Source organism: Pinus tabuliformis, chromosome 5_2 (assembly GCF_031772625.1).
Source record: "Pinus tabuliformis cultivar Carrire ecotype Pingquan chromosome 5_2, CPIR1, whole genome shotgun sequence".
NCBI classification, from domain to species: Eukaryota; Viridiplantae; Streptophyta; class Pinopsida; order Pinales; family Pinaceae; genus Pinus; species Pinus tabuliformis.
In genome coordinates, this window is record NC_142306.1 from 284467761 (window position 1) to 284494982 (window position 27222).

At 36.0% G+C, this 27222-nt stretch overlaps 2 protein-coding genes across 3 annotated transcripts; both read right to left on the reverse strand.

Annotated features, from left to right (window-relative positions):
- Positions 1-3986: 3986 nt before the first annotated feature.
- Positions 3987-5214, reverse strand: LOC149158637 (protein LURP-one-related 5-like). The gene is made up of 3 exons (XM_089436274.1): positions 4857-5214; positions 4504-4743; positions 3987-4406 (listed from the first exon to the last, which is right to left on the reverse strand). The coding sequence occupies exons 1-3, from the start codon at positions 5106-5108 to the stop codon at positions 4269-4271; spliced, it is 630 nt and encodes a 209-aa protein (XP_089292400.1). The 5' UTR covers positions 5109-5214; the 3' UTR covers positions 3987-4268.
- LOC149158638 (protein LURP-one-related 5-like) lies at positions 3987-25313 on the reverse strand. 2 transcript variants are annotated; one of them, XR_016261712.1, is made up of 4 exons: positions 24950-25313; positions 24597-24836; positions 24215-24499; positions 3987-4142 (listed from the first exon to the last, which is right to left on the reverse strand). XR_016261712.1 is itself a non-coding variant. In XM_089436275.1 (3 exons), the coding sequence occupies exons 1-3, from the start codon at positions 25199-25201 to the stop codon at positions 24362-24364; spliced, it is 630 nt and encodes a 209-aa protein (XP_089292401.1). In that variant the 5' UTR covers positions 25202-25313; the 3' UTR covers positions 24026-24361. The 2 variants fall into 2 exon arrangements, 1 of the variants encoding a protein (XP_089292401.1); XM_089436275.1 differs by lacking the exon at positions 3987-4142 and having other exon boundaries at positions 24026-24499.
- Positions 25314-27222: the final 1909 nt, after the last annotated feature.

The window sequence follows — 27222 nt, forward strand, 5'->3', positions numbered from 1 at the left end:
TTTTGCTAAACTCAGGGTTTTATTGTTTGCCCATGTTCTAAGAAGGACTCTGTTGCTCTGGTAAATAATGATTGGTCTACAGTCTTAGTCTTTCGCTGTTTAGCATTTTTACTATGTAGGAACTGTAAGGTTTTGTTTTCTGTTTAATCTTATGCATCAATGACAATGTAATCGTCCCCTGGTCGAGGGTTTATATATATACACTTATAACTATTATGCTTCCTTTCGTGCCTGTAATGACACTAGTTCTTAGATTGTTAATTGAGAATGTGCCTGAATGGATTATCCGAGGTTGAATGACTTCGTTTATCAAATTATTACTGTACACGGTTGCTTCAGGTATTTGTGGGTTCCTGTAAGTTTGACAGGCACTCATTGTTGTTTTCTACATATGAATTTATTTGCTAAACTTCTGCGTGCTACATGGTCGCAATTGCTTTACATAGCAGGGTATTTGTTTTCTATTATAGTAAGGAAGTTAAGGACTTGCTGCATGTTTTAATTAATTCTCCTGCATCCGTAATTATCATCCCTTATGTTTCTTTTTTTTTGTTAACACCCTGAACCTTCTTGAACGGTTCTGACTCCAGTCAGAAGTTTAAGGTCTACCACTAGGGTAACCGAGTCAAGAATTTCTGATTTAATCGAAATGAAACCATTGCAGGAAGCGCAATTTTCCATTTGTCCTAACAACTAAGAATTTACCTCTACAAGTATCCCTCTTCCTCTAGGAATACTCAACAGAATCCCCTGTTCTCCCTATAAGGTATGAGCTACTGCATCTGTTTTCTAGTTCAGTAGGGCACTACCCTCACCAGAAATGAGTCGAGTAGAGTTACAGCCCTGATCTTCCGAATTCAAGGAATTATATAGCCACATCAACTTTAATGTATCAGGGTTTACTTCAAAACCATTGTAACCGTTAACATGCATGGTAAGATCAACATGCAATCTGGTTCTTTGCCCATACAATTTAACTCTTTCGATTATTCCCCAGACATATTTAAATTCTATGTTTATCGCTTAATGTATTTAAGCTTTACCTCTCGAGTTCCATTTGAAACTATAGCAATTTTAACGTTATATTGCACTACAGACAGAAGCACCGTTCTACAGGGTTTAACGAGCCCCTCCCTGAGTACCATTTGTCCCTTCTGTTTTGATTTTCTACCACAGTTTCCCGATAAACACAAAGAATCCACAACTCTTTAACTATTTGAGCACATCAAGTGTTATTCTCTTTACTTAGTAATTTACAGTTTCCCAGATAACAACAAATGAATTCCACAGTTCTTAACTATTTCGAATTCATCGAATTATATTCTCTTAATACAGTAACTTCAGGTTTCTAGAATAGCTCACTCACCTGACTTCTGCAAGAAAAACAATACACCCCTTTGGGAAGGTGCTCCAACGTTGTTATTTGTCTTCTGTCCGCCCAACCATGAGATACGTCCTCCTCGACTGTATCTACCCCCGAGCTCTCTTGCAAGGTCACTAACCTCTGCAAGTACGCTGCACACCAAGTGCATGCTATCTGATCATTACCAGACTTAGCATCCTCTCCTTATTGTCTGACTTTTTAGCACGGTTTTTCCTCCCCTCACCTCCTTTTCTTTGGGGTGTTTTCAGTTAGGGGAGGTAGTTAGGGTTGCTTTCCAGCAACTGCCTGTTTCCAACTTCCCTCCTCGGAAGTTTCCAGTTTCTTTTAAAAGCTTAAAGAAACATTTCCATGGCCAATAATTAAAAAAAGTACTCTTTAATTCAAATAACCATCATCCTTTAGTCTGTAAATAAATATGGTAAATAAAAGAATTACAACAAAATATTTACAATGTTCGGGGGTATCACAACCCACGACTTCAATTTTTATTTACTGAGCCTCATTCAATTTTTATTTTACTGAGCCTCAGAACTTCAATTTTCTATTTAATGAAATTTTTTTAAAATGGTAAGTCTGAATTTTGTAATCTCCACAAAATATATTCAAAACATATTTTAAACAATACAAATTCATTATCTCATAAAAAAAATTGACATCATATCCCAAAAAAAAAAATTATAATTTAAAATATATAAAATAAAATATAATACATATACCAATAATAAAATATACAAAACTTAAAAATTTAGACTATAGCATAAAAAATTAATAAGAATGCATTCATATTTAATAAACAATATTTTACACGTTTGGTGCCATATTAACTACTCCACTATTATCACTTTATAATATTTAAAATTTAAAATTTAAAATATCTATATTTAAAATTTAAATATTTTATAATATTTAAAATATAAATATTTAATATTTATAATATTTATAATATTTAAAATTTAAATATCTAAATTATTTTTCTGGAAGTTAAATCAATTTTTAGGTTAATAGGTATGTTTATTTTGAAATAGATTTTGTCTAATTTTAATTAAATTACAATTTAATTTTTATGGAATATTCTAAAATATTTTTAGTAGTTTAGTAAAAGTAAAAGTTAAGATTTCTCTATAATGTAGTTATGTTATTTTTCATCTTTTAATTGAATTGATTATTAAAAAAAAAAAATCATATATCAAATCAGTTATGGCTTTTTGGATATGTATCAAATCAGTTATGGCTTTTTGGATATGTGATATTGATAAGCCATGGTATTAGAAGAAATCCTATTATTTACAAATTAAACATTTTCATGGTAAAAGAGTAACTCTGCTTCTATATTATTTAAAATGTATATATATTTAACTTATACATTAATAATAATAATTTTTTAAAATAAATTTATAGTTCTATAGTTTTTTTAATTTTAACAATATTAAGTTTTTTATGCTAATTATTATTATCTATTTGTATTTAGTAATTATTTGATTTAAGAACTATTTAATTTATATTATTGTACTAATTATTATGTATTTAAAAATAAAATTTATTAAATAAAATTTAAATAAAGAAAAATTAGTTATAATCCATATTCAACCAAACACTCATTTTCCCAAATTTGACTTGGCGGGGAAACAGGCTGGCACTGGGACTGGTGGGTCGATAGAAGGACAGATACCCGCATCCCACTGTCCCAAAGAAAGGTGAAACTGTGCGCGCAAGAGCTATGGATTCTTCGAGAAGTAGGGGTGAGGCAGCATTACGGGCCATCAATGAATTATGGTTAAACCTTTGCTACTCGCTCTGTTGCTATAGGATCTGAAACCATAGAATCTGCTTACTTCGCTGGTTCTGCATATAAAACCTAGAAAATGGAACACACATCTGCAAGGTTAATCTTCTATACTAGAAAATAGAAAAGAACACCCTATCTATGTGGATCGCCCTTTGGTCCTAGTTCATTACAGGTGAAAATATAATTAAGTATGCATATAGTTTGAAACAAAGTTGTAGTCAATATTCAGCCAAAGTTGTAGTCAATATTCAGCCGAATAGTGATTTTGCAAAATTTGACATGAAAATTTGATTAGTATGCATATGGTTTGAAAATTGTTTTGGTCATAGACAACGGATTGTAAGTAATTTAGAGCAAGTTTTAAGAAAAACTCATAGTAAATGAAGTGATATACTTATCCACTTGTCACTGTAAAAAAAAAATTAATTTATAGTTTTGTTTATACATTTTCAATTGGATAGGAAAATTATAATTTGAAAAACAGTCGTTACATAAAAATTGAGTTATAATTTTGTCGAAACACTAATTACACGGAATCAGTGTCCATCTAAACATTTTGAACTGTAAAAAAGACAATTCACATCATCCCGTACTCCTTATTTCTCTAAATTTGCGATTATAATTTTCTATAAAAACTTCTTCCGTACTCATTTCGTTAAACTCGGGATTAAAATTTGCTATTAGGAGAGTTGAATGAACGGCATTTTTTTTTGGACAAGCAGAGTTGTGCTTTTCTAAAAATGCTAGAGGTTAACGGCTAAGGGGAACGGATCCTTGTCCGAGGTGTGAATGAGCTAGTTTACTGCACTTTCTGGGAAAAACAACATATGCAAGGGTATATTTCGATCAAAAATCACTATACAATCATTCCATCAAAACTCACTATACTCATGCAGGAATCACCAGGAGCATGGCTCGCATGCTCTTCAATATTTGGCATGTCAGAACCGCGGGGGTCTCCTTCAGTACTGCCTCAGAGAGGAAAACCTAAAACACATTCTTCTTCCATGCAATTTGGCAAGTTATAATGCCAAGAAAGGAGGAAAAACTAAAATATGATCCTCAACTCTGGTAATCCATGGAATTGACAACGTCACATCAATCAGACGGCATGATCTGATCTAAAATGATAATCAATCCCATAACAAAAGCTTGGTCGTAGCCGGGCTGCACCGACAGATTAAAAACATCTCCTCCCAGCTTTATCTGATCAGATCTCACCTGCTTTGGCTTACCCTGCAAAGTCAGAAGTATTGTCATAGCTTTGAATTAACACACTGCAAAATAGTTTGGATATACAGGAACTGGGGACAAGAATTTAGGTTAAACAGACCTCTGCAACTAAGTTTCCAGAGCTGTTGAAAATGGTGAAGGAACGTTCGGCATAACATCCTTCGATATGGTAGTCAGAGTCCTGCTTCTGCTTGCTTTTATCGAAAGCACCCAGGTACACTTCTCCCAAATTATTTGTGGGAAGTAGCAGACACGGCGCCCTTCTCATGACAAACAGTGGCTTCTGGGCGTCCTGGAATTCTCCCAAGAAACCTTGCCATTCGTTATGCAGACTCAACCTCTGTTTCACATACAATAATACATTTCACTGACATTTCGAAAACTTCATAGATTCAATTGTACTCGGTTACAGGAAAAGCAAAGAATGGAAGGACAGTTAGAGATATGTTATACCTTGCGACGAATTGTAAGGAGAGCCATTCCTCTGTCGTCCATGAGAAGGATTTCGTTCTTGGGATCGGAACAATAGTTGTCCACTCTAAAGACAAGATTCCCGCTCGGATCGTACACAGTGAAGCCGCTGCAACTAAACACCAAGGATTTCATCCAAACCGTCAATGCCATGGCCGAGTCCTTGCAGAACTTATTGTCGATTCCAACACACCCTGCCAAGTCTGGCACATCTGGGTGAACCTCGGGAATCATTGTTACAGAGAAATGAACTACTGAACAGTGAGGCCGTGGACCGATGGAATAATAATGGCGTGGAGAGGACGCTAAGGCTCATGGCTCTGCGTTCGGTCTGTCACTTCTTATAGCATCATGGCTCTTGGCCCTCTTCTGATGCTATTCTATTCAAAGAAATATGTCGGTCAAAAGACCTAGATGCCAAATCGCTCTGAATGAATCGGTTTGATCCGGACAGCGTCGTAAATTGATACGTAACGTTGTAAGAGGTTCGTACTAAATATGGTGTACGTTGGCCGACCGTAAAAATTCACGTAGTTAAACAGGCCACGTAAATTCTATCATCACAGAAAATTTGGGAAAGTTAAACAAAGAGGATTAATACCCAGAGGTATCTAGTAGAATAAAATTTGGGAAAGTTAAACAAAGAGGTTAAAGGCTTAATATCCAGAGGTATTTAGAAGGAATGAAATAGTATTTTTACTGATCAGTAGGTTATTTTAGATGGTGTGGTCTTTTTTTGAATAATACTCAGAAGCATCTAGAAGGAGTGAAACACTGCCCCTTATCTACTAGCAGGTTATTCCAAGTGACTTGATTTTCCTTGAATAAAAGTGATGAGTCAGCATGCATTTGCTAATAACAAAGAGATAGCTTTACTCACTACTAGTTTAACAATTAAATTATGATAAATTTTTTACCTAAAAAAAATCAAATTTTAAATAATCAAAAATTATCAATAAAAATAAATCCATTTCCACCATTAAAAATCATTTGACATTATACCGTGTGGCATGATTGGACATTATTGTCATCACACCGCGAGACAAGCTTTTGTTTATTGTCATTGTGGCGACCGACTAGAAGCGTATTTGCGGTGGAGCCTAGATCAATTTATCAACGTCGCCATCGTACAACGAATCTAAATTCATAATTCAATAAATTTGTGAAGTTATTTTGATAAACACAATTCCGCACGCACATGCAAATATTTTCCGTATCATTACTTTTAGTGTCCGCAATATTTTTTTAATGTTGTTAATTATAATATAAAAATCCTAAATAATATGTTTTTAATGTTTTTCAACGAATTTTTTTAATATAATAAAACTAATTTATATTTTATAATAATATTATGATATATAACATATTATGACTTAGTATGTCTGTTAAGTTTCTCGTTTTTGGGTAGAATCTGGTTTTTATTTTTGTCGTTTAAAATTAGTATTTGAGTAAGTTTGGGAGATTTATTTATTTATTTTGATTTTTATTTTATTTAAAGTATTTGAGTATGTTGTGGAGATTTATTTAATTTTTATTTTATTTAAAATAAGTTTTTATTGTGGTTTAAAATGAAAATTTGAGTAATTTTTGGAGTTTTTGGTTTTGAAAATAGGGTTTTAAGTATGTTTTGGAGTTTTTCTTAGAATCTGGTCTGTTTTTTTTGTTTAAATTTTAATTTTTGTTGTTAAAAACAGGTTTTCGAATATATATATGAATTCTACACTGTGAAAAACCTAGGGCACTTAGATTCTAGAGAGTTTACAACTCATATTAGTGATCTCATAAATTCGTGAAAGATTTTTTCCCAATTAAACAAAAAATATGAGAAAAAACCTTTCAAAACATAAAATAAATAAACTACATAATATATTATCCCTATGTTGTATCATTCCTATGTTATATCATTAGTGTAAGAGAAAATTTCAACATAATAATGAAACTCATATCGAATCCCAAAACTAAAATATTACACAGAAATCGAGATACTATAGTGTAAAACAACTTTTTATCAACTATGTTGTCAATAATTACACTTGTCTATTTTGAAATTGGGCTTCAACATTTTGACAACGAGTTGTCTTTAGTGAGATTTTTGGGAAGTTTTTCAAGTGGGCTTTTCTAGAGTAATTTCTCTAAAATCCGGCAGGAATTTATTGAAATCACAAGTTTGATGGGCAACCCATGCATAATTGAAGTGGTCCTAAGGGTTTTTGAGGGTGCTGAATCCATATATATAATCAAAAAACCAGTTTAAATAACACAAATCAAGATTTCACCTAAATATGGTGGCTACCTTCCTAGACAACAGACAAACCTTTCACATAAAACTTGCCGTAACAACCGTTGCACTTGTGTGGACTAATCTGCTGAGTGTTATACATGTTATCTTCCCTTGTGCGTTGTGATTGCCACATCCATGTGGTCTGCTCCGCTAGAAGTTGTGCACGTCTTGTTGTGTTGTGTGTTCTTAGCAGAGTTGGGACTTCTCCCAACTGACTTGGGACTCACTCTCACCCTCTCCCTCTTTAGTGAAAGAATCATTGACACAATTGACACTTACACTCACCAGGCACACAAACCTCACTTCTCGAAGACAAAGCAGACCACTTTGTCATGTTGAAAAGCAAGAGTTGAGGCAAATCCTTAAGATAATGGAAACTTGGCCATCATACCGAATGGGATTCCCACACCAAACTATGTGAGGTCTAGTTAGGAATTCATACTGGGGTGATCCCTTGAATGTTGGCGGGTCCAACACCATCAATATTTCTGGCGTGAGAAGGAGGGCAACTAGTTGTATATGGCTTAACATCCTCTCACACTCATTCATCAACCATCTGGTCAAGGCGGTAACTCGCACCCCCTCTCACCTAAACGCGACTCTGCAGTTGGTTACTCCTCACCTCCCAAGATTGAACACGAAAGTTTGTATCATCAACTTCGCACAGTTCATCCCATCACTCGCCAGTTCGCGAAAGTAGTTGGACTGATCCCAGGTATATAACATCTTCCATACGCGTCAAGAAAGTCAAAAGCCACTCCCACAGAAGTTTTATCATCGTTGGAAGAAGAAGTCCTTGCCACACTTGAATGTATGGTAGAAGCTATTGAATATGGAGAGGAACCTCCAGTCTTCCAGAAAGGCGAACAAGACACTCTTGTGATCTTGAGATTAGAATCCCATATAGGAGGTAGAGGGGAAGGTAGCGAAGGAGTCAGAGGCGGAGATGAACAAATGAACTCAAAGCCGGAACCATCAGATTCTTAAAGAAAGGAGGAGGACGAAGAAGAAGAAGAGATGGTTGATCGTAACCTGGAATGGATGACTCATGGACCCTTGGCTCTCTCGGTTGTTCTACATAAGGTGCCAAAGCAAGCAGAGAGGATGAACATCAAGTTTAAACCTGACAGTACGACGAAGGTGGAAGATCACTTGGACAACTTCTACTTGCAGACCCTTGAGGTACAGTATGATGACGTAACATGTAGATTGTTTCCATGTACCTTGGATGGTCATGCAGTTGCATGGTATCATAGCCTTCCATCGAACTATATACAGAACTGGTGTGCATTCAAACACATTTTCCTTGAAAAGTTTGTTGATGACAAGACCCCAGCCATGCTACTCAAATATTTGGGAAGCTTGAAGATGGAGGGAAAAGAAAAGGTAAAAGACTTCAATAAGAGTTTTACACACATATTGAAAAAGTTTTGCATCATACACTAAACCTCATCACTCCATCACCATTGATTACTACATGTCCGCACTGCTGACTAGCATTGCGTAGTTCGTTAAACAAGCTATGAAACCAACACTCTTAGAAATCTATGAAGAGGCTATCGCTATTGAAAAATACTTGCATGGAATTGGAGTCATCAAGGATGACGAACCATCAAAGGACTCCAAAGATGTGAGCAGGAAGTCCCAAGTAATGGCGAGAAAGGGTAGAGACTGATATTGAAACCCTTACTCGCCTCATCAAGAACTTGACCACGGAAGTGTTCGAGCTCAAACAACGGAAAACAGACACATCTGCAAGCAGCCATCGACCTAGGCAAAGGCAGGTAAGTAGCTCATCAGGCAGCAACCGGTTTGCTCCAGAAACTGCGCAGAGAGCTGTCTTTAAGGCTGAAAAGTGCACAGATCCCAAGTTCTGCTTATTCCAAGAAGAACATCATCGTAAGAACTCTTGTTCAGATTGGAAGCAAGTCACAAAATATGTTTTCATTCATACACTCGATGCGGAAAATGGTATATAGGAGCAGCCAGAAGACACTGATCTCGATGAAGAGGTTGCATTTGATGAACCATCAAGTTCTGGGTATGTGTTGAATGCATATGAGTGCTCACAAGTAATGTCAAAGATGAACACTGAGAACAGCCCTAAAAGAAAAATGATCCTTACAATCTTAGGAGTAAAGGGGCTCCCCTTACACTTGGGGAAGCATAAGAAAAAATGAGACTGCTGATGAGGAAGGTTGATCCACTGATTGCCCCAAAGCAAAAAACACAAAACAAGTCCGGGAAGGTAGCAACGGATAAGAATACATCAATGAGTAGCAAGCTGCAAAACACTCTGCTGGACAACACGAACATTTGTTCTACCCCCGACACCTCGGTGAGTCTACCACCTCTGGACTACAACATTATTAATGACATGAAGAAAAATCGCGCAAACATCAGTTTGTTCGAGTTAACTAAGATCCAAAGTCAGTGAGACATCCTGCCGTGCACATTAGGATAGACAACAATGGACAGTGCAGCCTCTGCCAGCAAGGGAGAAAGAACACCTCCTGGATCACTTTCTACTATGATCAACACGCTCTGGATGGAGGAAGCAAACTTAGGTTGCCCTCCATTCATGTTATCCTTTGAAATATTTAACTACAATGTTCACAAATGCTTGGTTGATTCTAACGCAGTCACTAATGTCATGCCACTCTCCATTGCAAAACAGATCAATGCACAATGGAGCGAAACGTCCACTCGAATCATCCAACTTGATAAAACATCGGTACCAGCCATTGGTGAACTGTGAGACGTGATCATCTGACTATCTCATGACAGTCGAGTCCACCAATGCATCAACATAGTTGTTGTGGACATACCAGAAGCATACGATCTACTACACAATAGAGACTGGTCCACCAAGCTGGATGAATATTTGGCTATAGACTGGTCCCACATGTGGCTTCCGTACAAGGGAAAATGCAACCAAATTTGGGTATTGTCCGAGAGGTATATGAAGCACAACGTTAGCCCCCTTAATGGTGAGAATGAACCATTGGTCTTCACAGAACTCATGTTTGGCAACTGCTTCCTAGAAATAACATTGGGGTGTTATCCTGCACGACCAACTCGAACCCCACCAGACACGCAATTGGGACTCCTTCCTTGCCCAATTGATGGGAATGAAACATGTACAGTGCATTGTACCAATAGTAGCAGTAGAAACAATAGCATCAGTAGCACTAGCATGCCAAACGGTCCATATACAGACAAGTTGTGGGCCATGGATTTTGAGGAATCAAAGACACATGACAGCTCAAGGACTGGGTGTATCTTAGTCGCCCAAAATAACAGAAAATGCATGATTTCAAGCTGCTTTTAAGTTTGAGTGCATAAACAATGTTTCTGAGTATGAAGCACTCGTGTTGAGCTTACAAAGGACCATCAACCTCAATGTGGTCGCACTCAAAGTGATACTACACCCTGCGAACAATATTGATGCTTTTAAGGATATAACAGCTGATGAAGGTAAGCATGAGCAACCCTTGAAAAATGTAGCTGAGGGAAGCAAAGGCAATCTAACCCCCAAGGGTGTGATTTCCCTCAAAAAGCTCTATGTTTTGCAGAACTTCTATCGAGGGCCAAGAAACAACAAAACCCACAGGTCCACCACTATAGATGAACATAACAACCTGGGAACTAATCACAATCTAAAGTTAGCCAGTCTCGGTACAAACTACACACCGCAACATCGAAAATTCCTTGATCGATTGATCAAATAGTACCAGGATGTGTCTACACAGGGAGATGATGACTTGAATACACACTACATGCGACCAATCCAACACGGGATTCCAGGTAAAGGAGGAGCCAAGTCATTGCAGCAAAGGCCAGGTAAAATACATATGTTGTTTGAACTCCTTATATAGAAAAAATTGACTAAGATTTTGGATGATTGGATTACTTGCAAAGTTCATCATCATACTTAGGTTTCCAATTTAAATTTAGCACGTAAGAAATCTGGGGAAATCCACTTATGTATTGATTTCATGAACTTGAACCGCTCCTAGAATAAAAAAAACTACCCCGTTCCATCATCTGAGCCTATGTTGCATGCAGTATATGAAGCAATGATGTCGTCTTCACTTAAAGGTCTTTTGGAATGCCACCAAGTTTGGGTAGTGGAACCCGGTGGACTTATACTATTCTATGAGAAACTTGGCACACACAGAGGCTGTCTACAATCATGTGACAGGAGGGTTGACAACCTTCCTGTCAATAACCAATATCTCAAGCGTTACTTATAGTAGGCTAGGTTGCACCCCATGCCATGTATATAGTCTGCTTGCTGCTTGTTGTTTTCATATTGTTTTATTTGCTTACTATCTTTGTTTTCACTTTGTTTGTTCTGCTTGCTATTTTTTTTTACGTTCATTTTGTTTGCTTGATATATTACTATTTTTATTTTCGGAAATAAGTGATGCCTACTACTACCTCCTGGATTTTGAATATAATATGTGGCTGAAATATGAAGAGACTTGTGACACTGCAACACTTGGCCAATCTTGTGTCTTTCTTCTCTGTGCTTTGTTACAACCTTCGGAAGATGAAGTCCTAACGGAAAATACGAGCCATATGCAAGGGAAGTTTTGGTCCAACTACGAGCCTATGTCCACACTAGGAAGCTTCATGCCTACACTCAACCTTCTGCTCTGTGTGTTCAAGCTCATCCAACTAGTAGAGACAGAGAAGGGGAAAATCTAAACTAGCAAAACTATGTCAGAGGTATTGCATGCTTATCTGAAGGAAAAACCTCTTCTACTCTCAATAGGTCAAGATCCCTCTTCCGCCCAAAAAATAAATAAGTGCCTATGCACAGTCTCTTGAAAAATACAAAGATGAAAGAAGAAAAATGATTCCTGCACAGAAAGGTGAAGCATGAAACTCCACCAGGGTACTGACCAGGCTCGCTAGCAGTGGAGCAATGAGTGTGTTCCTCCATGACTCGGCCGGGGTACTCTTGAGCCCTACTAGCAGTGGAGTAACACCAGAGATGAAAAATTATACTCTAAAAATCTTCAACTCGCGAGCTAAACTACCCTTCATGGATTCGAAATACTGTGATCAAGTTGAACTTTTGATGTGTTTGACTGAGTTAGGAAAAGGTGAACCATGTATGCCCATGGTGTAAATTGGGACGCTGAAGTAACCCGCACAATGATTCAATACTCCCCAAAAGACCAAGGACCTGTGTTGTTAATGAACCAAAAAAGAGAGGTTAGAATTCTACCAGTGTGTCACCAAGTGTTGTAGCGGCTACAACCACCCTCCAAAATTTTGGCCTACACCCAATTTTGGAGCCTCCGTTGAGATTTTCACTTGATGACTGCATGCACTTGGGTTCAATCTATGAGCTCACATGCGTCCTCGCATTCACCTTGCTTGTTCATTTCACCAAGTCTTACATGTTCATGTCAAAGTGATGCTTGCGACCATGTTCTGGTTATGCTCAAAGTCTTCGCTTCGTATGTACTTGTTGTGTTCGCTATGAAAACATCTGCCACACTCACACACGGAGTCACATTCACTATCACGCAAGTGTTGTCATGGTCAACCAACAATCAATCACAAGTGTCGCGCTTATCGCCTACACCGTCTGTCAGTTATGTTGTACATATGTGTCTGGATGGTTTTATTCATCTCGTCATCGAGTCATGCAAGTGTGTGTTGCAAGATCACATATGAATCTTTCACTCATTCACACACTTAGACATTTTGTTGAAGTTCTAATGACCAGACTCCCCTCTGACAGTGGGACCATCACCCCGCCATCGACTCGATCAACTGTCACCCATAATAGTGTAGGAGCACCAAGCAAGTCATTTCAAGCTACACTGCCCCGTAAGAAAATAAATCAATCTCCATGTTGGTCAACCAGAGTGTTTCACCCGCCAGCCACCCCGGGACTGATTCCCATAAAAAATTGCGCAGAGGCTACAAGCATTTTCCGCTCTGCTGACTGAGAAAATTATGTAGACGGGTTGGACAGACACCCAGTGCCCATCCTTGTCTCTCTTAGGAAACTACGCAATTATTCCAGCCAGCCCTCCCGGCAGTCGACCAGCTGCTCATCCAGAAAATTGTGCATTTTTCATGAGCAGGCCCTCAGCTGCCCAGCAGTCCGCCCAGCTTAGAAATTGTGCAGAGATGATCAACAGGTTGGCCTCCCAAAATCAGTGCAATTTCTCTCTCTAGCAACTCCCAGTAGCAGACTGTCAGTTCCCTTTAGGAATTGTGCAGTTTATGCTGCCAAGATCTCTGTAGCTAACTGCTAGTTCCCCTAAGGAATTTCGCAGTTTCTACTACTAGTGACCCAGTAGCCAGTTACCAGTTCCCTCCAGGAATTGCATAGTTTTGGTTGCCAGGCTCCAGGCTAGTTCCTCCAAAAACTTATGTAATTTCTACCTAACAAGCCTCCCTGCATCCCGGCCTGTTCCTCTAGACAATTCTGCAGTTTCTGCTGCCAAGCCCCGCTGCCCGCTTGTTCCCAAAACTGTGCAGATTTTCCCTGCCTAGCATTCCTGCATCCCGGACTGTTCCCCTAAAAAACTGTGCAGTTTTGTCCTCAAGTTGGGCCATACCTCATAGACAGTCAATGTCGATCTGGATTGCCCATCTCCATCGCCAAGTGACTCTTGTACAATTTTCATCAATAGTGCCCAGAGCCTCCAACCTGCCTTGCAACCTTGTTGCCTCTCCGAGTCACCTGTGTATCATGGTAGACTAGGAGATTTCTAGATTTGATGTCATCTCGTCATGAGTGACTGCAGGAATAGGTACACAAACAAACATGGCGCGACAACAAACTGGATGAATGAAGGGGAGCACATGAAAAAGGACAAGTTCACCAATGGACGAACAAACAATGGATGCAAAGAGATGTGTTCACAGATGGACGAATGAGAAAACATGAAAGATGTGCTCACGGACAGACGAACGAATGAACATGCACCTTTCGCGAACAGACGAACCTGTCAAGCCTTCCAACATACAAGCAAGGAGCAACATGCAAAAGAAACATCAAGAGAACCAATGACCATTGAAGACTCCACGCACTTTTCCATGCGGAGGTGATGCTGTGACACACCATGAGGAAATCCATCAACCAACAACACTACAACTTGACATGCACACTTGCAGGAGCATGAATGTATAAGCACTGTCATGTTGAGTCATGTCATCCACATCTCTATTGTGGGCCATACTCTCTATCAATGTAATGTAACGTGGAATTCCAAGAGACCGACTTGTTATACAAAGAGTCATGTAAAGTCGAAAAGTCATGGAAGTCAAACAATCATGAGGGTAGTCGAACAGCCACAAGGGTTAGTTTCACCCTTGGCTATAAATACCCCCTCATTTGTACATGCAAAGGACTTTGTTTCACCTCGGCTCCTCTCACATAGCCAAGAGAGTGTAATCTTTTCTTTGAGGAATAAGTAGTGGCTCCAATGCCCTACTCACGAGGTTAGTGATGTATGGTGTAGCGATGTGTCTTGGAACTTTCCCTTAATTAAGAAGTCTACTAACAGGGCAACATGTTTTCACACATGTATTGTAACTGTTGTACGACTAACCTTAAACACTTGTGATGCATGTTGCTTTAACCTGTGTTTCACATTGTAACTATTTCACTTGTTGTAATACATAATCTATTAATGAAAATGTGTTGTATATGTTGTTAACACTATCTCGCCCGTGGTGGGTACCTTCCCGGACATTAGACAGACCTTTCACATAAAACTTTTTGTAACAACCATTGCACTCGTGTGGACTAATCCGCTAAGTGTTGTACGTGTTATCTTCCGTTGTGTTTTGTGAATTCCGCATCTGTCTGGACTGCTTTGTCGAAATTTGTGCACGTCCTACTGTGTTGTGTGTTCCTGGCAGAGTTGGGACTTCTCCCAACTGACTTGAGACTCACTCTCGCCCTCTCCCTCTATAGTGAAAGAACTATTGACACGAGTGACACTTACACTCACTAGGCACGCGAAACTAATTTCTCAAAGAGAAAGAAGACCGCTCTCCTATGCTGATAGGCAAGAGTTGAGGCATGTCCTTAAGATAATGGCAATTGGGCCATCATATTGGACGGGACTCCTACGCCAAATGGTGTGAGGTCTAGTTGGGACTTCATACTGGGGTGATCCCCTGAATGTTGGCGGGTCCAGAACCATCAACACTATGCTGTGTCATTCAAAAGGATTAGTTGTTGCATATTTTTTTCTTACAACTTTTATTATTGCAAATTAAACACTAAAAAATCATTTATATCTATTTTGAATTAATAATTTTAGTATCAACTTGGCTATTATGTTACCTATGTTTCCATGATATGTATTTTCTATTATATTACATGTAGAGAATTTTGACCAAGCTCCATCAAATGATAAAAGAGTCTGTATTTATTTTATTAATTAAATAGAAGATTGATTAAAAATATGAACATGTTTTACAAATATTGATTTTTCTTTTTAATAAATTATTACCTTTTTTTTTTGTAGATTTTTGAAAATATATGGGATTGATAAAAGTAAGATGATGGTGAAGGTGGGTGATATTAGATAATCATTACACACTTGGATAACACTAAGCTCAGTTAAAAATCTAGGAAACAGTTCAGCAATAACCTATAAATAATTGCCCATAAAACCTTTGTAGAGTCTATATGCTACTATAAGAAATCAAAGTTCATTTTATAGACCAATCATATTAAAAATAAAGATAAAAATAATTATCCAAGAGAACGGTTAAAATATTTTATCTCTCAAATATAAATCATTTTACAAATTTTACAAATTTTACACTATTAAAAAAAAAATGCTCTAAGAAATATAATCCCTCTAAATTGAACCTAAATGGGTTATGTAAAATTTTGAAATCTTTTTCCTTTTGAAACTTTCTTCATAACATTTCTTATTCTTGTAACTTTTTATTTCCATAAACTAAACGGTATAAAAAATTTCTCCTCCATAAATTAAATATATCTTTATATGTTAAATATTTCATCATAAAAGAAATACTTCACTTTTTTATTTCATTTAACCACATTCAAAATATGCTTAAATTATTCAGTTTTTCCACATCTTTTCCACTTTCGAAACATTTTGCATAAAATATCTCCTTCTAATTTTTTATTTCCATAAACAAAATGGTATAAAAATTTTCCTTTCCATAAAGTATCTCTTTATATACCAACGACTTTAATTTTTGTTTTACTGAGCCTCATTCAAAATCGTAATTCTGAACTTCAATTTTCCATTTAATGAGAATTTTTTAAAATGGTAAGTTTGAATTTCGTAATCTGCACAAAATATATTCAAAAACATATTTTAAACAATACAAATTCATTATCTCATAAAAAAAATTGGCGTCATATTCCAAAAAAATAAAAATACAATTTAAAATATATAAAATAAAATATAACACATATACCAATAATAAAATATACAAAACTTAAAATTTAGACTATAGCATAAAAAATTAATGAGAATGCATTCATATTTAATAAACAATATTATATTATAGAAATTTGGTGCCATATTAACTACTCCACTATTATCACTGGTTAAAATATTCTACTCCATTATCACATTTTAAAATACTATTATCACTGGTTAAAATATTCTACTCCATTATCACATTTTATTTTAAAGCAAAAACGACACTTCCAATAGGTTGTACACTATACACATAATTATCTTCATTGTATTCTCCATATATCAAATTTTATATTATTGCCCACTTCGTATGGAAAGAATAATCCATTTTAACTTATCAATATTAAAAAACTAAAATGAAATTAATTTTTCAAATTGAAATGAAATAATTTATTTTTCTTGTTATACGTGTTTGTTTGTAAATTTAAAAATATTATGAATATCAAGTTTGTTTTCATGAGTTATCAGGAATATTTCTAAAATATTTGGAAACAATCAAATTTCATTCAAATCACTAATAATTTAATTATGAAAATTTGATTTTTAATATCCATAAAAACTTCACTATAATTTTTTATAATTTAAAAATTTGATTTTTAACATCCATGAAAACTTCACTATGAACTTTTATTTCTACACAATTTTGTTAGTCTTAAAAGGCCCAAAATGTCAATTAAACTACCCAAAAAAAACTACTTGAATTGAAATACAAAGCAATATAAAGCTGAATTCTAAATTTCATAACCTCCTAAGCTGAATTGCAAAGCTGTGCAGAGCTTCATTATCGAGATGCAGGTTGACATTATTAAGATGAACAAAAATTAAATTCAATATAACACATATATCATCCTCATTGGAGTTATTTTTTCTAAGAGTACGGAGGCGTATGTGGGGTTGGACCATCCGGATACCTATTTTCTATAGGTTCTTTATAATAAACATTAAATGTGACATCTTCTTCTTCAAATATGGTTGGACTAGCTGTATCATGAAATGTCACTTTTTCAAATTCTGCAAATACCTGCAAGTAATTAATAACACCAAAAATCAACCAATTTTATTTAACATTTTATTTATCAGATCGTTAGAGTATTTTATAGACATCGAATTATTTTTTCTAAAAGGAAGGAGGCGACCATGGGGATTTTTATTTTCTCTAAGATCTTTATAATCCAAATTGAATGTGACACTTTTCTATGCAAATGTCGCTGAACTAGATGTATTCCGAAATGGTTACTAAATACTTGCAAAATGATTAATAATAACAAAAATTAATTAGTTTTCTTTATCAGAGTGTTAGGCTAATTTATAGATTCCACAACATTAATTAGACTTTCCAGATAATTTTAATCTCTTATTGGGTTGGATTCTCTCTGCATTCGGAAAAGAAAAATTAGTAAGTGTCATATAAAATAATGAATCTATTTAAATTTATTTTTGAGTATTTTATTATGGTCATGAGATTCTCTGAATTTGTTACCTTCTAGAGTTGGTTGACCGTTGAGAATAACTAGGTGGAAAGAGTCATTAAAAATTGAGATAATGTTGGAATTTGAGCAAATTTTTTTTATTTGATTTGTTAATATGCATATTTTTAAATAATACAAATATTTTAACTCAACGCAAACATATTAATATTATGTTGATATTTACAAATAACTTGGATATTTAAATTTTAAATATTATAAAGTTAATCTAATAATAATAATAAAATTTAAAAAAAAAATCCAAAACTTAAAAGAAGTAAAATATGTTATCTAATATGGTATAGTTTAATTATTATTATTATTATTTTAAAATTAAAAAAATTAAATTCTTAAAAATAATGTAATTTTTATATTTTTTAGAATACATCTTTGTTAATACATTGAAAAAAACTTTAGAATATGAGGTTGTGCAAAGCACATAACTCAAGCATGAAATTCTAACCAATCTATATAAATTTGCCATAAATAATAGAAGAATTGCACTCATCTATTTTAGATGGTTATTTTTATAGTTATCGTGCTATACAATTGTATCTCGTATTACAATTTTTGCAGCAAGGTGCAGATACAATTTATTGTATTTTTCTCTGTCTAAATTGCATTTTTATGTAATAGAATTTAATTCTCTAAAAAATACAACTTAAGTTTTCTCACTGTAAAATAGTTGTGGAAAAAGCCCAAGCTATACCATTATTAGTAAAACTTAGTCTATAAAAATAAATAACTAAATGGAAAGCTTCAAAAACTACTTGCATTTCAATTTAGAAGTTCACTAAGAACAATTAAATGGATTCGGTTCCCTCAAAACCTAGGCAGGCATATTGTGTATACTATGAAGTTTAAACCTACAATTCAATTCCAATAAATCCCTTATGAGAACATGTACTAAGAAAAAGGCATGAAAGTAGAATATTTAGACTAAATAATTAAATATGGTGTATTTTAAATATTTTATATTTTGACCTTGTTTTACCTGTATTCAATAATACAATTTCTTTTAGGAATTAAATTTTTGGAATAAATATTGATTCTAAGCAATAAAAGAACCATTGGAACACTAGTGAAAACTGGAATACTTAGCATAGTCTTATTCCAATTTTCACCTAGTGCTCCAAGGGTTCTTTTATTCCTTGGAATTAATATGTATTGTCAAAATTTAATTCCTAAAATAAATTGTATTATTGAATTCTAGTTAAAACAAGGTCAAAATATAGAATATTTAAACTGCACCATATTTAATAGTTTAGTCTAATTGTTCTAGTTTTATGCCTTTTTCTTAGTACATCTTCTCATAAAGGATTTATTGGAATTGAATTGTAGGTTTAAACATCATAATATACGCAATATGCTTGCCTAAGTTTTGAGGGAACCGAATCCATTTAATTGTTCTTATTGATCTTCTAAATTGAAATGCATGTTGTTTTTGAAGCTTTCCATTTAGATATTTATTTTTGTAGACTAAGTTTTACTAATAATGGTATAATTTGGGCTTTTTCTACAACTATTTTACATTGAGATGTATTTTTTCGGATAGCATATTTTAATGTTTTTAATGTTTGGGATTTTCCACAAATATTTTACATTGGAAACATATAACATGTATTTTTTTTAAAAAAGCTTTGTAGTATGCACAATTTTTAGAGAACTAAATCTATTATAGAAAAATGCAATTTAGACATAGAGAAAAATACAATAAATTGTATCCGCAGATTGCTGCAAAAACTATAATACGAGGTACAATTGTATAGCAAGATAACTATAAAAATAACCACCAAAAACCATCTAAAATAGATGAATGTAGTTTTTTTTTGGCATTTTTATATAAATATGTTAGAATTTCATGTTTGAGCTATGTGCTTTGCATAACTTCATATTCCATAATTTTTTTCAATGTATTAACAAAGATGTATTCTAAACCATATAAAAAATACATTATTTTTAATAATTTTATTTTTAAAATTTAATATAATTTTTTTTAACAATTAAACTATACCATATTAGATAACATATTTTACTTATTTTAAGTTTTGGATTTTTTAAAATTTTATTATTATTATTATCATATGTGTTAATTTTTATTATATTTTTTTAAATGTATGATTAACTTTATAATATTTAAAATTTAAATATCTAAATTATTTTTCTTCGAGTCAAATAATTTTTTAGGTTAATAGGTATGTTTATTTTGAAATAGATTTTGTGTAATTTTAATTAAATTACAATTTAATTTTTATGGAATATTCTAAAATATTTTTAGTAGTTTAGTAAAAGTAAAAGTTAAGATATTCCAGGACTACTCATCTGGGGAATCTGGAAAGAAAGGAACAAGTGCATATTCAAAGATCAAAGCTCTCCCTTAGAGGTCATTTGGAGCAAATTCTGTATAAATCTCAAAGAAACCCTGCTGCTACGTGCTTGGACTCGGGAGTACCTTACCACTATCGATAGTGAGAAAGCCATATGGGTGAACTGGAACATGCAACTCCCTCAGGAAACTCTCAACAATGCCCCTATAAGAAACATCAATAAAAAAAGAGACTCCTGGACAGCTCCTCCAGAGCACACTTTCAAGCTTAACTTTGACGGAGACTCAAAGGGCAATCCTGGAAGAGCAGGGTATGGTAGAATTTTCAGAAATCATACAGGAATGCCACTTTTGATTTACTTTGGAAACATTGGTTGGGACACCAGTAACTCGGCGGAACTGGAAGGTTTATGGCAAGGTCTCCTCATAGCATGGAAACACAAATACCATCCCCTGGAGGTCGAGGGCGACTCTATGCTCCTTATCAATATGGCTAAGCAACTCCTCAATGGATCCCATGCTAGGAAAATAGCTATGAGTTGGAGACTGGAGGCCAGATTGGAAGCCATAGAATACGAGCTTCTCAACAACAGAGCAATAATCTTCAGTCACGTTAAGAGGGAGGGCAACAAGGTCGCCGACCTCCTAGCCAATGTGGGGGTAGAAAGTAATCACACCTTACTCACAGGAACTCTAGACATAATACCGAATCATGATCAAATATAGGAATACAATCAGCTGGTCCAAACAAAGGCTGCACCCCCGATGCGGGTGATTCGAACTGCAATTAGTGTGATGGGACTGGGGTGGGCGAAGCAGCGAAGCCACCTGCCAGCCAGGATCATCGGACAAAAGGCCATGTGGGAGGAGAAGCGCCTGCAGGTGGATGTCATAAATGGCAAAGGAATGTCTGAAACAGGCATTAATATGCCGTCCCGATTCACATGCGAAGTTGGATATCAGTCTTCGGCTCCCATGAATGCCATTGTTATGGCGGGAGAGTATCGAGGAGGTGGGAATTGTTTATTAGCCGGCCTCAGCCATGGCTATATGCTGTTGTGTTTCATGCTGTTTTGGATGGTTACGGGTTCTGCAGGCGCTTGGGTTTCGTGGGGGTCAAGCTCTGGTTCTTTTAAGAGGCCCGCACCTCAGGTGGTGGGCTCACAAACGCAAACCAGTGCGCTATCTGAGCGTGGTATTCCCTCTGCTGTTCGGGGCATTCCCTCTGCTGTTAGTGGTATTCCCTCTGCTGTTCGTGGCACTCCCTCTGTTGTTAGTGGTATTCCCTCTGTTGTTCGTGGCATTCCCTCTGCTTTTTGTGGCATTCCCTCCGTTGTTCGTGGTATTCCCTCTACAATGCCGAGGCCCCGCCAGAGAATGCTCAGTCGCAGAGGCTTAGGACGGGGCAACCCTTCTCGCCCATCCTCGGGGTCTGACGCCATGAGTCAGGACCCTCGACCTTGTAGTGGAAATGAGGGCATTCTGAGGCCCAGTCAATTCCTCGACCCAAGCTCTCCAGGCTCTTCAAATTCTCCCTCCTTTGGCTCTGCTATTTTTACGTTCAATTGCTCCCTCAATCGCCCTCGGATCACGGCTCATGTCTCTGTCCTGTTTCTAGAGGAAGCCCAAGATGAGGGTGATACCAGTACCCCAATGCCACTCACAGAGGATGAACAGGATGTGGGTGACCCCAATACTCCAAAGCCAACTGTTGATATGCAGCTCAGGATGGTTCGGCCGGCCAGCGTTGTCAATGTTGATCCTATGGCTCTTGCTCCTCTAGAAATGAATGATAATGCAACGGCCCAAGCTCAGGATCTAAATGTAGGGGGTTGGTGTAGGATCATGGAGGAGTCACCTGACGAGTAATCCAGCGTTGTAGCTGCTCAACCAGTTTTGCGGCCCAGTTATAAAGGTTTTTTGGCTCAATGTGTCAAATTCTGTCTCTGTTACTGTGTCGAGATCAATTTCCAGTTTCAGTTGTGTTTGTATGTCGTCACTGTTGTGGATGTTGTTTGTGTTATTCTGGATCCCCTGCATGGGAAATTTCATCCAATTTCTCAGTTTTGGACAATGTCTGGCTCAAGCGGCCTTACTCTCAGGCTAGTTGGTTCACCATGCTCAGCTTGCTGTAATTGTACTCTTTTACTGTGAATAATAGATTAGACTTACTTAGCAAAAAAAAAAAAAAGTAAAACTTAAGATTTCTCTATAATGTAGTTATGGCATTTTTCATCTTTTAATTGAATTGATTATTAAAAAAAAAGATCATATATCAAATGAGTTATGGCTTTTTGGATATGTGATATTGATAAGCCATGGTATTGGAAAAAATCCTATTATTTACGAATTAAACATTTTCATGGTAAAGGAGGAGTAACTCTGCTTCTATATTATTTAAAATGTATATATATTTAACTTATACATTAATAATAATAATAATTTTTTAAATTAAATTTATAATCTAATTAGTTCTATAATTTTTTAAATTTTAACAATATGACATAATAAGTTTTTATGCTAATTATTATTATCTATTTGTATTTAGTAATTATTTGATTTAAGAAATATTTAATTTATATTATTGTACTAATTATTATGTATTTAAAAATAAAATTTATTTAATAAAATTTAAATAAAGAAAAATTACCATTCATATAACCATTAGACAAAGTTATAATCCATATTCAACCAAACACTCATTTTCCCAAATTTGACTTGGCGGGGAAACAGGCTGGCACTGGGACTGGTGGGTCGATAGAAGGACAGATACCCGCATCCCACTGTCCCCAAGCAAGGTGAAACTGTGCGCGCAAGAGCTATGGATTCTTCGAGGAATAGGGGTGAGGCAGCATTACGGGCCATCAATGAATTATGGTTAAACCTTTGCTACTCGCTCTGTTGCTATAGGATCTGAAACCATAGAATCTGCTTACTTCGCTGGTTCTGCATATAAAACCTAGAAAATGGAACACACATCTGCAAGGTTAATCTTCTATACTAGAAAATAGAAAAGAACACCCTATCTATGTGGATCGCCCTTTGGTCCTAGTTCATTACAGGTGAAAATATAATTAAGTATGCATATAGTTTGAAACAAAGTTGTAGTCAATATTCAGCCGAATAGTGATTTTGCAAAATTTGACATGAAAATTTGATTAAGTATGCATATGGTTTGAAAATTGTTTTGGTCATAGACAACGGATTGTAAGTAATTTAGAGCAAGTTTTAAGAAAAACTCATAGTAAATGAAGTGATATACTTATCCACTCGTCACTGTAAAAAAAAATTAATTTATAGTTTTGTTTATACATTTTCAGTTGGATAGGAAAATTATAATTTGAAAAACAGTCGTTACATAAAAATTGAGTTATAATTTTGTCAAAACACTAATTACACGGAATCAGTGTCCATCTAAACATTTTGAACTGTAAAAAAGACAATTCACATCATCCCGTACTCCTTATTTCTCTAAATTTGCGATTATAATTTTCTATAAAAACTTCTTCCGTACTCATTTCGTTAAACTCGGGATTAAAATTTGCTATTAGGAGAGTTGAATGAACGGCATTTTTTTTTGGACAAGCAGAGTTGTGCTTTTCTAAAAATGCTAGAGGTTAACGGCTAAGGGGAATGGATCCTTGTCCGAGGTGTGAATGAGCTAGTTTACTGCACTTTCTGGGAAAAACAACATATGCAAGCGTATATGTCGATAAAAAATCACTATACAATCATTCCATCAAAACTCACTATACTCATGCAGGAATCACCAGGAGCATGGCTCGCATGCTCTTCAATATTTGGCATGTCAGAACCGCGGGGGTCTCCTTCAGTACTGCCTCAGAGAGGAAAACCTAAAACACATTCCTCTTCCATGCAATTTGGCAAGTTATAATGCCAAGAAAGCAGGAAAAACTAAAATATGATCCTCAACTCTGGTAATCCATGGAATTGACAACGTCACATCAATCAGACGGCATGATCTGATCTAAAATGATAATCAATCCCATAACAAAAGCTTGGTCGTAGCCGGGCTGCACCGACAGATTAAAAACATCTCCTCCCAGCTTTATCTGATCAGATCTCACCTGCTTTGGCTTACCCTGCAAAGTCAGAAGTATTGTCATAGCTTTGAATTAACACACTGCAAAATAGTTTGGATATACAGGAACTGGGGACAAGAATTTAGGTTAAACAGACCTCTGCAACTAAGTTTCCAGAGCTGTTGAAAATGGTGAAGGAACGTTCGGCATAACATCCTTCGATATGGTAGTCAGAGTCCTGCTTCTGCTTGCTTTTATCGAAAGCACCCAGGTACACTTCTCCCAAATTATTTGTGGGAAGTAGCAGACACGGCGCCCTTCTCATGACAAACAGTGGCTTCTGGGCGTCCTGGAATTCTCCCAAGAAACCTTGCCATTCGTTATGCAGACTCAACCTCTGTTTCACATACAATAATACATTTCACTGACATTTCGAAAACTTCATAGATTCAATTGTACTCGGTTACAGGAAAAGCAAAGAATGGAAGGACAGTTAGAGATATGTTATACCTTGCGACGAATTGTAAGAAGAGCCATTCCTCTGTCGTCCATGAGAAGGAATTCGTTCTTGGGATCGGAACAATAGTTGTCCACTCTAAAGACAAGATTCCCGCTCGGATCGTACACAGTGAAGCCGCTGCAGCTAAACACCAGGGATTTCATCCAAACCGTCAATGCCATGGCCGAGTCCTTGCAGAACTTATTGTCGATTCCAACACACCCTGCCAAGTCTGGCACATCTGGGTGAACCTCGGGAATCATTGTTACAGAGAAATGAACTACTGAACAGTGAGGCCGTGGACCGATGGAATAATAATGGCGTGGAGAGGACGCTAAGGCTCATGGCTCTGCGTTCGTTCTGTCACTTCTTATAGCATCATGGCTCTTGGCCCTCTTCTGATGCTATTCTATTCAAAGAAATATGTCGGTCAAAAGACCTAGATGCCAAATCGCTCTGAATGGATTGGTTTGATCCGGACAGCGTCGTAAATTGATACGTAACGTTGTAAGAGGTTCGTACTAAATATGGTGTACGTTGGCAGACTGTAAAAATCCACATAGTTAAACAGGCCACGTAAATTCTATCATCATAGAAAATTTGGGAAAGTGAAACAAAGAGATTGAAGGCTAGATGCCTCTCCCGGTATCCAGCGGAAAATTTGGGAAAGTTAAACAAAGAGGATTAATACCCAGAGGTATTTAGTAGAATAAAATTTGGGAAAGTTAAACAAAGAGGTTAAAGGCTTAATATTTAGAGGTATTTAGAAGGAGTGAAATAGTATTTTTACTGATTAGTAGGTTATTTTAGATGGTGTGGTCTTTTTTTGAATAATACTTAGAAACATCCAGAAAGAGTGAAACACTGCCCTTTACCTATTACCAAGTTATTTCAGGTGGCTTAATTTTCCTTGAATAAAATAATGAGTCAGCATGCATTTGCTAATAACAAAGAGATAACTGTACTTAACAACTAAATTATGATAAATTTTTTTACCTTAAAAACAATCAAATTTTAAAATTTTAGATAACCAAAAATTATCAATAATAGTAAATCCATTAAAAATCATTTGACATTATACCGTGTGGCATGATGGGACATTATTGTCATCACACCGCGAGACAAGCTTTTGTTTATTGTCATTGCGGCGACCGACTAGAAGCGTATAGAGATATCATTTATTTATATATTCTTAATTTGCGGTGGACCCTAGATCAATTTATCAGGGAGTTGTTTATAATGTGATTTTTTGGAGATTCCGGTGACGGAATCCGGCAGAAGAAATTGAGGTTAAATCTTGATTTGTTGCAGTTAAAATGGTTTTTTAACTGTATATTTGGATTCAGCACCCTGAAAAACCCCTGAGACGCTTTCATTGTGCAGAAACTAGCTATCAAACTTGCGATTCCAATAAATTCCTGCCGGATTTCGACCAGAAAAACCCGCCAGAAAGGCTTTCAAAAAGTCGGGTTATAAACAACTGCATTTATCAGCGTCGCCATCGTACAACGAATCTAAATCCACAATTCAATAAATTTGCGAAGTTATTTCGTACACCGTTGATAAACACAATTCCGCACGCACATGAAAATATAAAACTAATTTATATTTTATAATAATATTTTGATATATAACCTATTATGACTTAGTATGTCTGTTAAGTTTCTCGTTTCGGCCTGGAGTATGCCGTAAAACTGCTTCTGCTTGGCTAAGAGCTCGTCTTCCTCGGACGTAAGGAAACAGGTTAACGGCCCAAGACCCAGAGGCATCTGGCAGGAGTGAGAGCCTGCTCCCGATTACGGACCACCAGTAGGGTTATGCCAGGTGGCGTGGTTTTCCTATTTAACAGTGATGAGTCAAACCCATCATTCGCGGATAGCAGCCAGAGATGGCTGTCCTCACTGTTGGTTTGACACCTGAGTTGATAGGTTTTACCACCTTCGGAAAAAAAAAAAAAAAAAAAAAAAAAAAGTTTCTCGTTTTTGGGTAGAATCTGGTTTTTATTTTTGTCGTTTAAAATTGGGTAGAATCTGGTTTTTATTTTTGTCGTTTAAAATTAGTATTCGAGTAAGTTAATAATTACATTTGTCTATTTTGAAATGGGGCTTCAACATTTTGATAATGAGTTGTTTTTAGTGAGATTTTTGGGAAGTTTTTCAAGTGGGTTTTTCTAGAGTAATTTCTCTAAAATCCGGTAGGAATTTATTGAAATCACAATTGAAGTGGTCCTAAGGGTTTTTGAGGGTGCTGAATCCATATATACAGTAAAAAAACCAGTTTAAAT